Consider the following 11,692-nt stretch of genomic DNA (forward strand, 5'->3'; position numbering starts at 1 on the left):
CCCATTCTGTGGTGTATATAAAAAGGTTACAATCGTACTACAACGTACTACAACTATTGTGTACTCCTGTACTACACAACATATACAAGGTAAGTAGTTACAACAATATATTCCCTTGTAGTCTATTCCTAATAGGGAACGATGACTCACATTAACACTCCCTCTCAAGTTGGCGCATATACATCAACCATGCCCAACTTGCTTAGTGAGTCATAAAACGCCTTCCTGGAAACTCCTTTGGTAAGTACATCTGCAAGTTGCTCTTCAGTTGGAACAAAAGGAAAGCTAATGATTTTGGCATCTAGCTTCTCCTTTATAAAGTGACGATCAACCTCCACATGCTTAGTACGATCATGCTGTACTGGATTCTGTGATATGTCAATAGCTGCCTTGTTGTCACAATACAACTGCATGGAATTTTTGAGTATGAAACCCAGATCACGTAACAGATTTCTCAGCCACAACAATTCACACACTCCGTGAGCCATACCTCTATACTCGGCCTCAGCACTAGAACGTGCCACAACTTTATGTTTCTTACTCTTCCATGTAACCAAATTACCTCCCACAAAGGTAAAGTAACTTGATGTCGACCTCCTGTCTGTGATATTTCCAGCCCAATCTGCATCTGTGAAGCCACAAACCTCAAGAATGTTGTTGTGTTTAGAAAATAGTACTCCCCTACCTGGAGCTGACTTCAAGTACTTCAGAATTCACATAACAGCATCCATGTGACTCTCACTCGGATTATGCATGAACTGACTCACCACGCTCACTGCATACGCAACGTCTGGTCTGGTATGAGCCAAATAAATCAAGCGCCCAACTAACCTCTGATAGCGAGCTCGATCAGTAGGTACCTGATCTGGATACTCAGCTAAACCATGGTTCTGCTCAATAGGAGTGTCAATAGGTCTGCAATCTAATAAACCTGTCTCTGTCAGCAAGTCAAGAACATACTTCCTCTGGCATAGATAGATTCCTTCTCTCCCCATGGCTACCTCAATTCCTAAGAAGTACTTAAGCTCACCCAAGTCCTTCATCTCAAACTCAGAAGCTAGCTGTCTCTGTAGTCTATCCATCTCAACAGTGTCATTACCAGTGATTACCATATCATCCACATAAATAATTAGAGCTGTTACCTTCCCCTGTTGATGCTTGAGAAACAAGGTATGGTCTGAGTTGCTCTGCCTGTAACCAACCTTCCGCATGAACTGTGAAAATCTTCCAAACCAAGCACGAGGTGACTGTTTGAGACCATACATAGACTTTCTCAATTTGCATACAAACTCACCAGGAGAAGCAACTACATACCCTGGTGGGAGGCTCATGTATACTTCCTCGGCTAACTCTCCATGAAGAAATGCATTCTTGACATCAAACTGTCGGAGTGGCCACTTTAAACTAGCAGCGAACGAGAGCAGAACCCGAATAGTATTCATCTTGGCAACAGGAGCAAAGGTTTCATCATAGTCTATACCATACGTCTGAGTAAATCCCTTTGCTACAAGACGTGCTTTGTATCGATTCACTGATCCATCTGCATTATGCTTCACGGTAAACACCTAACGACAGCCTACAGCCTTCTTGCCTTGTGGTGGAGGCACAAGTTGCCAAGTACTGTTCTTTTGCAACGCCTCCATCTCTTCATCCATAGCCTTCCTCCACTTTGGATCCCCCAACACATCCTGCACTTTGTTAGGTACTGATACAGCAGATATTTGATTCACAAATGATTCATATGACTTAGACAACCTCCTAGTGGACATATAGTTGGCTACTGGATATGTTGATTTGGCAGTAAGAGTAGGTTCATATCTTTTGGCTGATTGACCTCGAGTGGTCCTATGTGGTAACACATATTGCTCAACATTAGACTCACTACTACTAGTATCAGTGGATGGACATACCTCAAATAGGTGATCTTCAGTACCAGGAAGCTGTGGGTCAGGGGTAGAAGTGATGGCAGGAGGGGCAGTTGTGTCTTCAACCTCATTCTGAGTGATGGGAACTGGTGCTTCTGCTGCTGGAGGTGGCGAGCTAATAGTTTCACCGGATCCGTCAAAATACCTCCTGGCTGTGTGGCTTCTCCCTCTGATTCCTCCCCCTCTCCATGATATAGCTCTTCAAAATATGAATTCTCCCTTTGAAGAGCTGTATCTAAAGAGGAGAAATAACTCATGTCTTCAAAGAAAGTAACATCCATAGTGACATAATACTTTTTGGTGGGTGGATGATAGCACTTGTACCCCTTCTGATGACCGCCGTAGCCAACAAACACACACTTAAGCGCCCGGGCATCCAACTTAGACCTCTGATTTTTTGGTACATGGACAAAGGCAACACAACCAAAAACACGAGCTGGAAGATTGTGAAAGGATGGTAAGGAGACATGAGAGGCGAGAACCTCAAATGGAATTTTTCCCTGAAGGACACTGGATGGAAGACGATTGATAAGATGAGAGGAAGCATGTATAGCATCGCCCCAAAGATACTTAGGCATATGAGCACTAAAAAGAAGGGCACGAGCCATATCAAGTAAATGACGGTTTTTCCGTTCGGACACTCCATTCTGTTCTGGTGTTTGTGGACACGTGGTTTGGTGAACAATTCCATGGATTTTAAAAAACTCTTGGAACACATGATTAACATACTCCCCCCCATTGTCAGAACGAAGGACTTTATTGGTGCTATGATATTGTGTTTGAACAAGATTACGAAAGGTTTGAAAAGCGGGGAAGACTTCATCTTTGGTTTTAAGAAGAGCAACCCATGACAATCTTGTACAATCATCAATAAACAACTGGTACGTCTAAAAGATGCACAACTTAAACCTTGCACTCAAATGTCATCGTTGATAATATAGTGATCAAGCAAGGGTCATTACCCGCTGAAGATTGTTCCTAAACTGCTAACCAAATGTCACAAACTACTCTAAACCATGCTACTGAACAGTTAACGAAAATAAATTAATTAAATAAACTAAAATCTATGGAATTTTCTATAAATTTTACAGGACACTAAAGACACATTGAATAACACGTATAAAATTTTTTAGAACAATCGGAGTTGATTTGATATATGAAATAATTCACATAAAACTGAACACAGTAAGATAACAAAGCAGAAACAGATTTTATAGCTTTAAACTATTGATAGAAACAAAGCTAAGGACTCATTCTCCACCACCAAACACACTCAATCACATCAAAGCTCAGTTATGGAATCTTAATTCTCAATTGAATTTACCCGAAGTTAACTCACAAGCTCGAATTAACCCATTACCCTTTCTTAGTTCCTCGTTAAGTGAATACAAGCTCACCACTTAATCTATTTCCGATTATGCAACCTAGACACAAGCTCGCTAAGTTTAACATATCAAAATCATTAAGCAAGAAAAGGGTTTGGATAAATCTAGGGTCACAAGTACGTTGATAGTCTTACTAAACCTAGGGTTTGAGTCACATGTAATTCAAGAAAACATTTTGCTATTCAATTGGAATCAACACACGACATATACGAATCTAGTGTTACTCCTAGCATTAGAACCCTAACCTATTCATTTAGCTGCGCACCTAAACAAACAAGCAAAGATTCATCTTGTAGACACGGTGAAACAAACACTCAATTGATAATATAGAAAACCAAAAACTGAATTGTCATCAATATGAATTGAACATGTTTGGGGATTTGAAATCGCCCCTAGCTACAAAAGTATTTAGCTAGACATAGTCATGAACAAAACAAAAACTAGAAGAAAGAAATAGGAGGAGATGGCGGCTGGATGATGGCAGAAAGGATGCCGTTCTTCTTTTCTCTTGTGCGGCCAAACGTCCCTACTCCCCTGAATGTCTCCCTTCTTTATTCCTTAAGAGACTTTCACTTCTTTTCCTTTTAGGATTCAAGTAGCTTCTCCTCTAAGATTCCTAATAATTTTCACCCATAAAAATATGTCATATATCTCTAATAAACAGAGATATTCAGTTAATACTCGTCGGTGGGCTTCTAAAATGAATTCGGGCCTCAAATCATGGATTTCCGTCAAAGTGTTAGATTCTCAGACTGCCCGACCTTGCTGTACTAAATCGGCCATAACGTCTTGTAGAAAAATGATATAAATGAACCGTTAAAAGTTCTGGAAACTAGACATCCAAGGCTTTCCAAGCATATAAAGCTCACTATCTAGTTCATTCTGAACTGCTCTCAGTTTCATGTCGAAGTTGACTGATCTGCACAGGCAGATTTACTGATTTAGCTTCCTTTCCTCTACTTTGCTCCATAACACCTACAAAACATAAAAATAAAGTAAATGACTCAAATAGATGGAAAACTAGCTAAGAAAACATGAAGAAACCAACACAAAATCATATACATTTATGAGCTTATCAACAACACAAAATATCGCATACCCGATACAGTAGGCTCTCTAGAAGGTCCCCAAACATCAGAATGAATCAACTCAAAAGAAATAACACTTTTATTAGAAATACTAGGAGAATAAGTAGCACGATGACTCTTGGCCAAAACACATGTTTCACAATGGAAAACTGACTCATCCACACCAATAAACAGAGTAGGCATGGTTTTCTTCATAAGACTAAAAGATGGATGCCCTAAACGGCGATGCCATAACCAAATCTCACTTAGCTTATCAGAAGTCGAAGTCAAAGCGGCTCGAGATTGTGCTCCTGGTTTCTCTCCTGCGTATGTCTGATCCAGATGGAACAACCGGCCCCTCAGATACCCCCGACCGACTATCTCCCTGGTGAGAAGATCCTGAAAAATCACATAGATAGGATAAAATATTACAGAGCATTTAGACTCAGTGTTCAATTGTGGGACAGATATCAAGTAATGAGATAAGTCAGGCATATATAACACATTATGAAGTTCTAAAGTGGGAGTAATACGCACTGACCCTGACCCTAACATAGGAAAAGCCTCACCATTGGCATTGGTCACATAGGACACGGATGGGGAAGACAATTCAGTAAAATATGATTTGTCATAAGTCATATGATCAGAGGCACCAGAATCAATAATCCATGTATCAGAACCAACAAAGTTAGAAACCTTTAAAGCTATACCAATTTTACCTCGACCAGCTATAAAGGCTGTAGGGGTAGCTCCACCTGCTGTATGATGATCTTGGCCAGCCACTCCATAGAAATCCGGTTCTTGGACCAAGTGAACCGCAGCTGCTTTCCCCTTAGGGCGATAACCTTGCTTTTTAGGTTTAAGGTGTGGGTTCAACTTCCAACAAGTCTCCCGAACATGCCCAAGATCGTTGCAATAAGAACATTGAGGACGAGGACGGTTGGTGAAGCCTTGTGGGAAACCTTGCTGATGAAGTGGGGCTGAACTCTGTTGCTGAAGGAAAGGTGCAGGTGACTTGGCCTGAATGGCTAGGCTAGATACTTCAACCTGTGCATGTTTGACACTTTCCTGCTGAGACTCATCCTTGCGGATGTATGTAAAAGCTGTGTTCAAACTAGGAGGGTCTGTCATTCTGAGCAATTCTCCCTTGGCACTGCTATGCTTCTCATCAAGCCCTCTCAGGAAGACATGAATCCTTTCTAGTTCCTTCTCCTTCTGGTACCACACAAGATCTTCCTGATTCTTGATCTTGCAAGGACGCTTCTGATCAATTTCAGCCCATACATTCTTCAGCTTGGTGAAATACACAGCTACTGGTTGCCCATTCTGTTGCATACTCGCAGCTTTACACATCAATTCATGAACCTGTATAAAATCAGACTCATTGGTATATAGATCCCCCAATGTCTTCCATATTGTTTCAGCAGTTTCACACTCTTCTACCAACTGTAACACATCTTCAGTCATGGCTTTGAACAGGAGAGCCATCACAGATCCATCATCATCCTCCCACTTAGCATAGGCATCCACATCTTCCTCACTAGGAGTTTTGATTGTTCCATTCACATGCCCCATCTTGTGTATGCCACGAAGATGGACAGACATAATCTTCTTCAATGTTCGGAAATTGGTACCATTGAGTTTTGGACCACCAAAAGAACCTCCATCTGAACTTCGAACAGAAACCTCAATCTTTTGGACCTCATTCATCTTAGAACTCTGTGCTTCACTTTCATCTCCACCCATTGCAACAAGACAGCAAGAAAATCACACAATCACAAAGTATGCAGCGGAATAAAAGAGACAGAAGATTCCAAAAATAATTAAACGTGCAGTTTTTTTTTTTTTTTTGGAACCTGTTACGAGTTGACTTGTTGCTGATAATCAAGGGGAACTGTAGGAAGCCGGAGATGAAGAATCGAATAGACGACCGGACTGGGTCGTTCTCGGATGTGCAGCGGACAGAAGCAGTCGGCTAGGACGACGGGCTGGTGATCCGGGCGACGGAAGCACGGGACGGGTCGGGTCGGGTCGCGCGAACTGGGTGACGCCGCAAACTGGTATGGACGGAGCGACCAGCGTTCGGGCCAAACTGACTGGAGCAGCGCCGGAAACTGGAGATCTAGAGAGGTTTGCTGGCTGGTTGGTCGATCTGGGAAACGACGGCGTCTTCGGACGAGAAGTCGATCTGGGCAGCTGGGTCTTCGGATGCGAAGTCGATCTGGGTCTTCGACTGAAGCTGGACGAGTGATGAAGAGATGGACACCTTGGTTTGACAGAGGTCGGTCCCTCAAAAGAGACGAAGACCAGGCTCGGATAGAGACTGAGAACGACAAAAAACAACCCTAGGGGTTTGGTTTTGTATCAACTCCTCGGATTGAGGAAAAATTGGACAACTAAAGAGACAAAGTCCTCTCGAATCTTTGCTCTGATACCAACTCAAATATCACAAGATTTAGAGAATGAATTTTCTTGTATTTTATTACACCCATTCTGTGGTGTATATAAAAGGGTTACAATCATACTACAACTATTGTGTACTCCTGTACTACACAACATATACAAGGTAAGTAGTTACAACAATATATTCCCTTGTAGTCTATTCCTAATAGGGAACGATGACTCACATTAACATACAACACTCAGGCTGGAGAGGGACGAACTCAGCTTTCTGGAGGGCAGAAACAGAGAATAGCAATTGCGAGAGCAGTTCTGAGAAACCCGAAAATATTACTCTTGGATGAGATCAGAACAAATTGTTCAGCAAGCACTGGATAAAATCATGTCACATAGAACTACAATCACTGTTGCTCACAGGCTTTCCACTATCCGCGATGTGGATACAATCATTGTGCTGAAGAATGGTAAGGTTGTTCAGAGTGGCAGCCACTCAGAACTGGTGTGTAAGAGGTGAGTATGCTAGCCTGGTGAGCTTGCAGGTATTGGAACATGACAAACGTTCTAGCTCACTATCTCAGTCTGTAAGTGCAACAAATGCAAGCTTTCGAGAAAGCAATGATAGAAATCAGCAGGTTGTTAAGTCAATTACAACAAGAGAGCAGGAGCCAAGTGATCAAAAGCTGTCCAAAAGAAGTTCTTCTCCTAGTTCATCAATATGGGAATTAGTAAAACTAAATGCACAGGAGTGGCCTTACGCGATACTCGGGTCAGTTGGTGCAATTCCGGCAGGAATGGAAGCTCCTCTCTTTGCCCTTGGAATAACTCACATCTTGGCTGCATTTTATGCTCCAACTAGTTCCCAAATCAAACATGAGGTTAACAAGGTAATTCTCATGTTTGTTGTACTAGCAGGTATTACTGTTCCAATGTATCTGTTGCAGCACTACTTCTACACATTGATGGGGGAGCGGCTCACAAGTCGTGTGCGCCTATTAATGTTCTCAGGTTCTTTTCTGCTTGCCATTTCCTTACTTAACAGTTTAATTCCACATAGTAGAGCAAATCTAAGAGATCTATCTCATTTCAACTGCAGCTATCCTTTCAAACGATGTTGGGTGGTTTGATTTGAATGAGTAACACTAGTTCACTGACATCAATCCTAGCTACCAATGCAACATTAGTCCGAAGTGCTCTAGCTGACCGCCTATCAACAATTGTGCAGATTGTATCACTCGCAGTAACTGCATTTGTTATTGCCTTCACATTAAGTTGGCGTATCGCAGCTGTTGTGGTTGCTACCCTCCCCCTACTTATTGGAGCTTCCATTGCTGAGGTCAGTGTCATATATCATTCCAAACATTCATCATTTACCTAATGATATTTATGTTAATGCCCTTAGTTCCATATGTGCAGCAACTGTTTCTTAAGGGATTTGGTGGAGACTACAACAGTGCTTATGCTAAAGCAACTTCCCTAGCTCATGAAGCAATTGCCAACATACGCACTGTTGCTGTATTTGGGGCTGAGGATCGGATATCACTTCAGTTTGCTTCAGAGCTAAACCAGCCAAATAAGAAAGCAGTTCTTCGAGGTCACATTTCCGGTTTTTGCTATGGCCTATCACAGTTCTTTGCATTCTGTTCCTATGCACTCGGCCTTTGGTATGCATCTGTTCTAATCAAGCACAAAAACTCTAATTTTGGCGACATCATGAAGTCCTTTATGGTGTTAATTGTCACTGCAATGTGCATAGCAGAAACTCTTGCTCTTGCTCCAGACATTGTAAAGGGGTCACAAGCACTTGGATTGATTTTTGGTATACTCAACAGAGAAACAGCCATACATTCTAATGATCCCACATCAAATGTGGTTGCTGATATCAGAGGAGACATAGAATTCAGAAATGTGCGGTTTTGGTACCCTGCACGGTCTGATTTCACCATTTTCGACAACTTGAATTTGAAGGTCTCAACAGGAAAGAGTCTTGCAGTTGTCGGTCCAAGTGGTTCAGGGAAGAGTACTCTGATTGCACTAGTAATGAGATTTTATGACCCTATTTTTGGAGTAGTTATGATTGATGGACATGATATCAAAGGCTTAAACTTGAAATCTTTGAGGAAGAAAATAGGACTAGTCCAGCAAGAGCATTGTTCTCAACAACAGTTTATGACAACATCAAATATGGGAATGAGGAAGCATCCGAAGTTGAGGTAATGAGGGCAGCAGAAGCATCAAATGCCCATGAATTCATAAGCAGAATGCCTGAAGGGTTCAAAACTCAAGTTGGAGAGAAAGGAGTGCAGTTATCTGGTGGGCAGAAACGGCGGGTGGCTATTGCTAGAGCTATACTGAAAGACCCATCGATACTTCTTTTAGATGAAGCAACAAGTGCGTTGGACACACAGGCCGAGAAGCTGGTTCGGGAGGCTCTAGATAAGCTAATGGAAGGCCGAACCACCATTTTGGTAGCACACAGGTTGTCAACTGTACGTGATGCAAACAAGATTGCCCTGCTACAAAATGGTAGGGTGGTGGAAATGGGTAGCCATGAGCAGCTGATTGGAACCCCCGGAAGTCTGTATAAACAATTAGTTGGTCTACAGCAAGAGGAGTGAACAAGTGCTTTATTAACTCAAAAGGATTATAAATGATCACTCTTTTCCATCACAAAACTTTGCAAATTCGTTATATAGTCAATCTTTGCAATCCTAATATAACCATTGTATATATTGGACTTTGTTGTTGACAATAAATCTTTCACAATTTCTGTATACCATGTCCGTCAATACTAGATTTCCTTCCCATAATATTCAAATCAAACAAGTAGAAGCTCATGTGGATACAGTAAGAACCATGTTTAGCTTGATACTCAAATCCCAAATGAATCATACAATGCAGAATTCAAATTGACACCAAGTTGATGACCAATGATCAATGTACTGGCCACACTTGCAAACTAACAAACACCAAAACCTAGGAGTGCCAATTACAAATACAACAATATTCACTCCAGGAAGCACTTCTTTCACAATAGGATCTTCATCATATCCGGTTAATACATAAGTTGCAAACTTGCACGTGTGTTGAGTATGCTAATCAGCTAATGCTTTCCTTGAAACCAGTCTGAAGCAAACAATCTAATGCTTTCACCTGAAACCCTAGAATGTCAGTCGCTACTATACATGATTGCTTCCTTGAGGAACTAAGTACAAAGGAGTTACTGAAAATGGAGAGAGGTCATCTGGCCAATAAATGTTTCTTGAAATCACAATATGGAGCAAGCCTTATGTGCCCTTCTCTTTTTCTTCTTTTGCTTTGGTGGCTGGAGCACCACCTTAATGGCTGCGTCAAAAACAGCCTTCACATTCTGCCATCACAATAATACATAAATTCCATCAATAACAAGAGGTGAAAACAGGTGATGCGTTTGTCAAGAAGAGAAGAACATTATATGCATACCTGCTGTGTTTTTGAGCTACACTCTATATATGAAGGAGCTCCAATCAGTTTCTTCATTTCCTCTCCCTTTAAGCAAAAAAGAAAAATAGAAAATCAAGGTCATAGACCAACAGAACAGATATTAGCTTTTGAAAATCAAGGTATTTACCTGAGCACTGGAGATGGGAACAGCAGCAGCATTGTCCATAAAGAATTGTTCATCATCACGAAGATCTGCACATGAAATGTTAAGTTGAGTGCCTAGTTCATCAAATGGGTTAGAAAATTCAGTAGTGACTAATGATTGATGACAACAAGTGCTCCAGAAAAGGATAAGTACAGAAGACATTATCACCATAAGCCTTCCATGAAGAAAGATAAGACTTCTACATAAAATTCACTGAATGCAAGCCATATGTGGCCAATTATTGATCAAAGCTAATAGTAGGGTGGTATACAATTATAGAAGCTAAGCTTCATCCTCAACCTAAGACCCAAAAGCACCAGAGCATGCACCAGCACAACCATAACAGAACTAATCCAGACAAGATGATAAAAGATCTTACCGAGCTTTGTTCCAACTAGAATAATTGGAACACCAGGTGCATAATGCCGCAGCTCAGGAATCCACTGAAACCGAAAACACAAAACAAAATTACTCATCAAAACACCAATGAAGACATTGTATAATAGAACTATTGCAAACAATTCTTCCTAACTAATGAAGGGTTGCAACCTTTTTCGCTACATTTTCATAGCTGGCTTTGCTAATCAGAGAGAAAGCAAGTATGAACACATCGGCACCTCGATAGCTCAGGGGTCGTAATCTATTGTAATCCTCCTGCCCTGTTTACAAAAAGATTAGGAAAAACTGGTCACAAGAAATTGAATTCAGATATTCGAAAATGAGAGTGGTGAAATCACCTGCAGTGTCCCACAGTGCAAGGTTGACTGTGCTTCCATCCACCACAACATTAGCGCTGAAATTATCGAACACAGTGGGCACATAGTCCTGTAAACGAAAGCCATATGAATATGATTATGCCGAGAGGAAAAGAGTACTGTGAAATTACGAAAATGGGACTGACTGAGTGGAGTGGCTTACCGTAGGGAAGGTGTTGCTGGTGTAGGAAATCAGCATACAGGTTTTTCCGACGGCGCCGTCGCCGACCGTCACGCACTTTATGAACCTGGAGGCACTCATTTTTTTTCGAAGTAGCAGCAGATCTTAGCCCAACTCAAATGGTTCTCTTCCTGCTTAGTGCTTCTACTTCATAAATCACCAAGACAGCATCTTTGGTGAAGAAGCAGAAACCCTAATTGCAGAGAAAGACCCTAACTGGTAGGGTGCGAGAAGAAGCTGAAGGAGAGAAAAATGGAGAAGAGGAGCTCAGAGAGAGTCAAGAGTCAAATTGTGGTTGAAAAGTGGTGTGACCCAAGCCAATTTAGACATCCAAAAAACCAAGTAAATGGTTTT

General features: G+C 41.5%; 1 protein-coding gene across 1 annotated transcript; it reads right to left on the reverse strand.

Moving 5' to 3' along the window:
- Window positions 1-9,617: 9,617 nt before the first annotated feature.
- LOC112173840 (rac-like GTP-binding protein 5) lies at window positions 9,618-11,692 on the reverse strand. The gene is made up of 7 exons (XM_024311527.2): window positions 11,321-11,692; window positions 11,140-11,227; window positions 10,952-11,061; window positions 10,782-10,845; window positions 10,385-10,449; window positions 10,237-10,302; window positions 9,618-10,144 (listed from the first exon to the last, which is right to left on the reverse strand). The coding sequence occupies exons 1-7, from the start codon at window positions 11,417-11,419 to the stop codon at window positions 10,043-10,045; spliced, it is 594 nt and encodes a 197-aa protein (XP_024167295.1). The 5' UTR covers window positions 11,420-11,692; the 3' UTR covers window positions 9,618-10,042.

Source organism: Rosa chinensis, chromosome 6 (genome assembly GCF_002994745.2).
Source record: "Rosa chinensis cultivar Old Blush chromosome 6, RchiOBHm-V2, whole genome shotgun sequence".
In the NCBI taxonomy this organism is placed as follows: domain Eukaryota; kingdom Viridiplantae; phylum Streptophyta; class Magnoliopsida; order Rosales; family Rosaceae; genus Rosa; species Rosa chinensis.

Excerpts from the sequence above, each read along its gene's own strand:
- LOC112173840 (XM_024311527.2), bottom strand. The coding sequence starts at position 11,419 with ATGAGTGCCTCCAGGTTCATAAAGTGCGTGACGGTCGGCGACGGCGCC. Across the intron at positions 11,228-11,320 it reads CCAGCAACACCTTCCCTACG|GACTATGTGCCCACTGTGTT; the intron begins GTAAGCCACTCC and ends TTTCGTTTACAG. Across the intron at positions 10,450-10,781 it reads TCTAGTTGGAACAAAGCTCG|ATCTTCGTGATGATGAACAA; the intron begins GTAAGATCTTTT and ends TTTCATGTGCAG.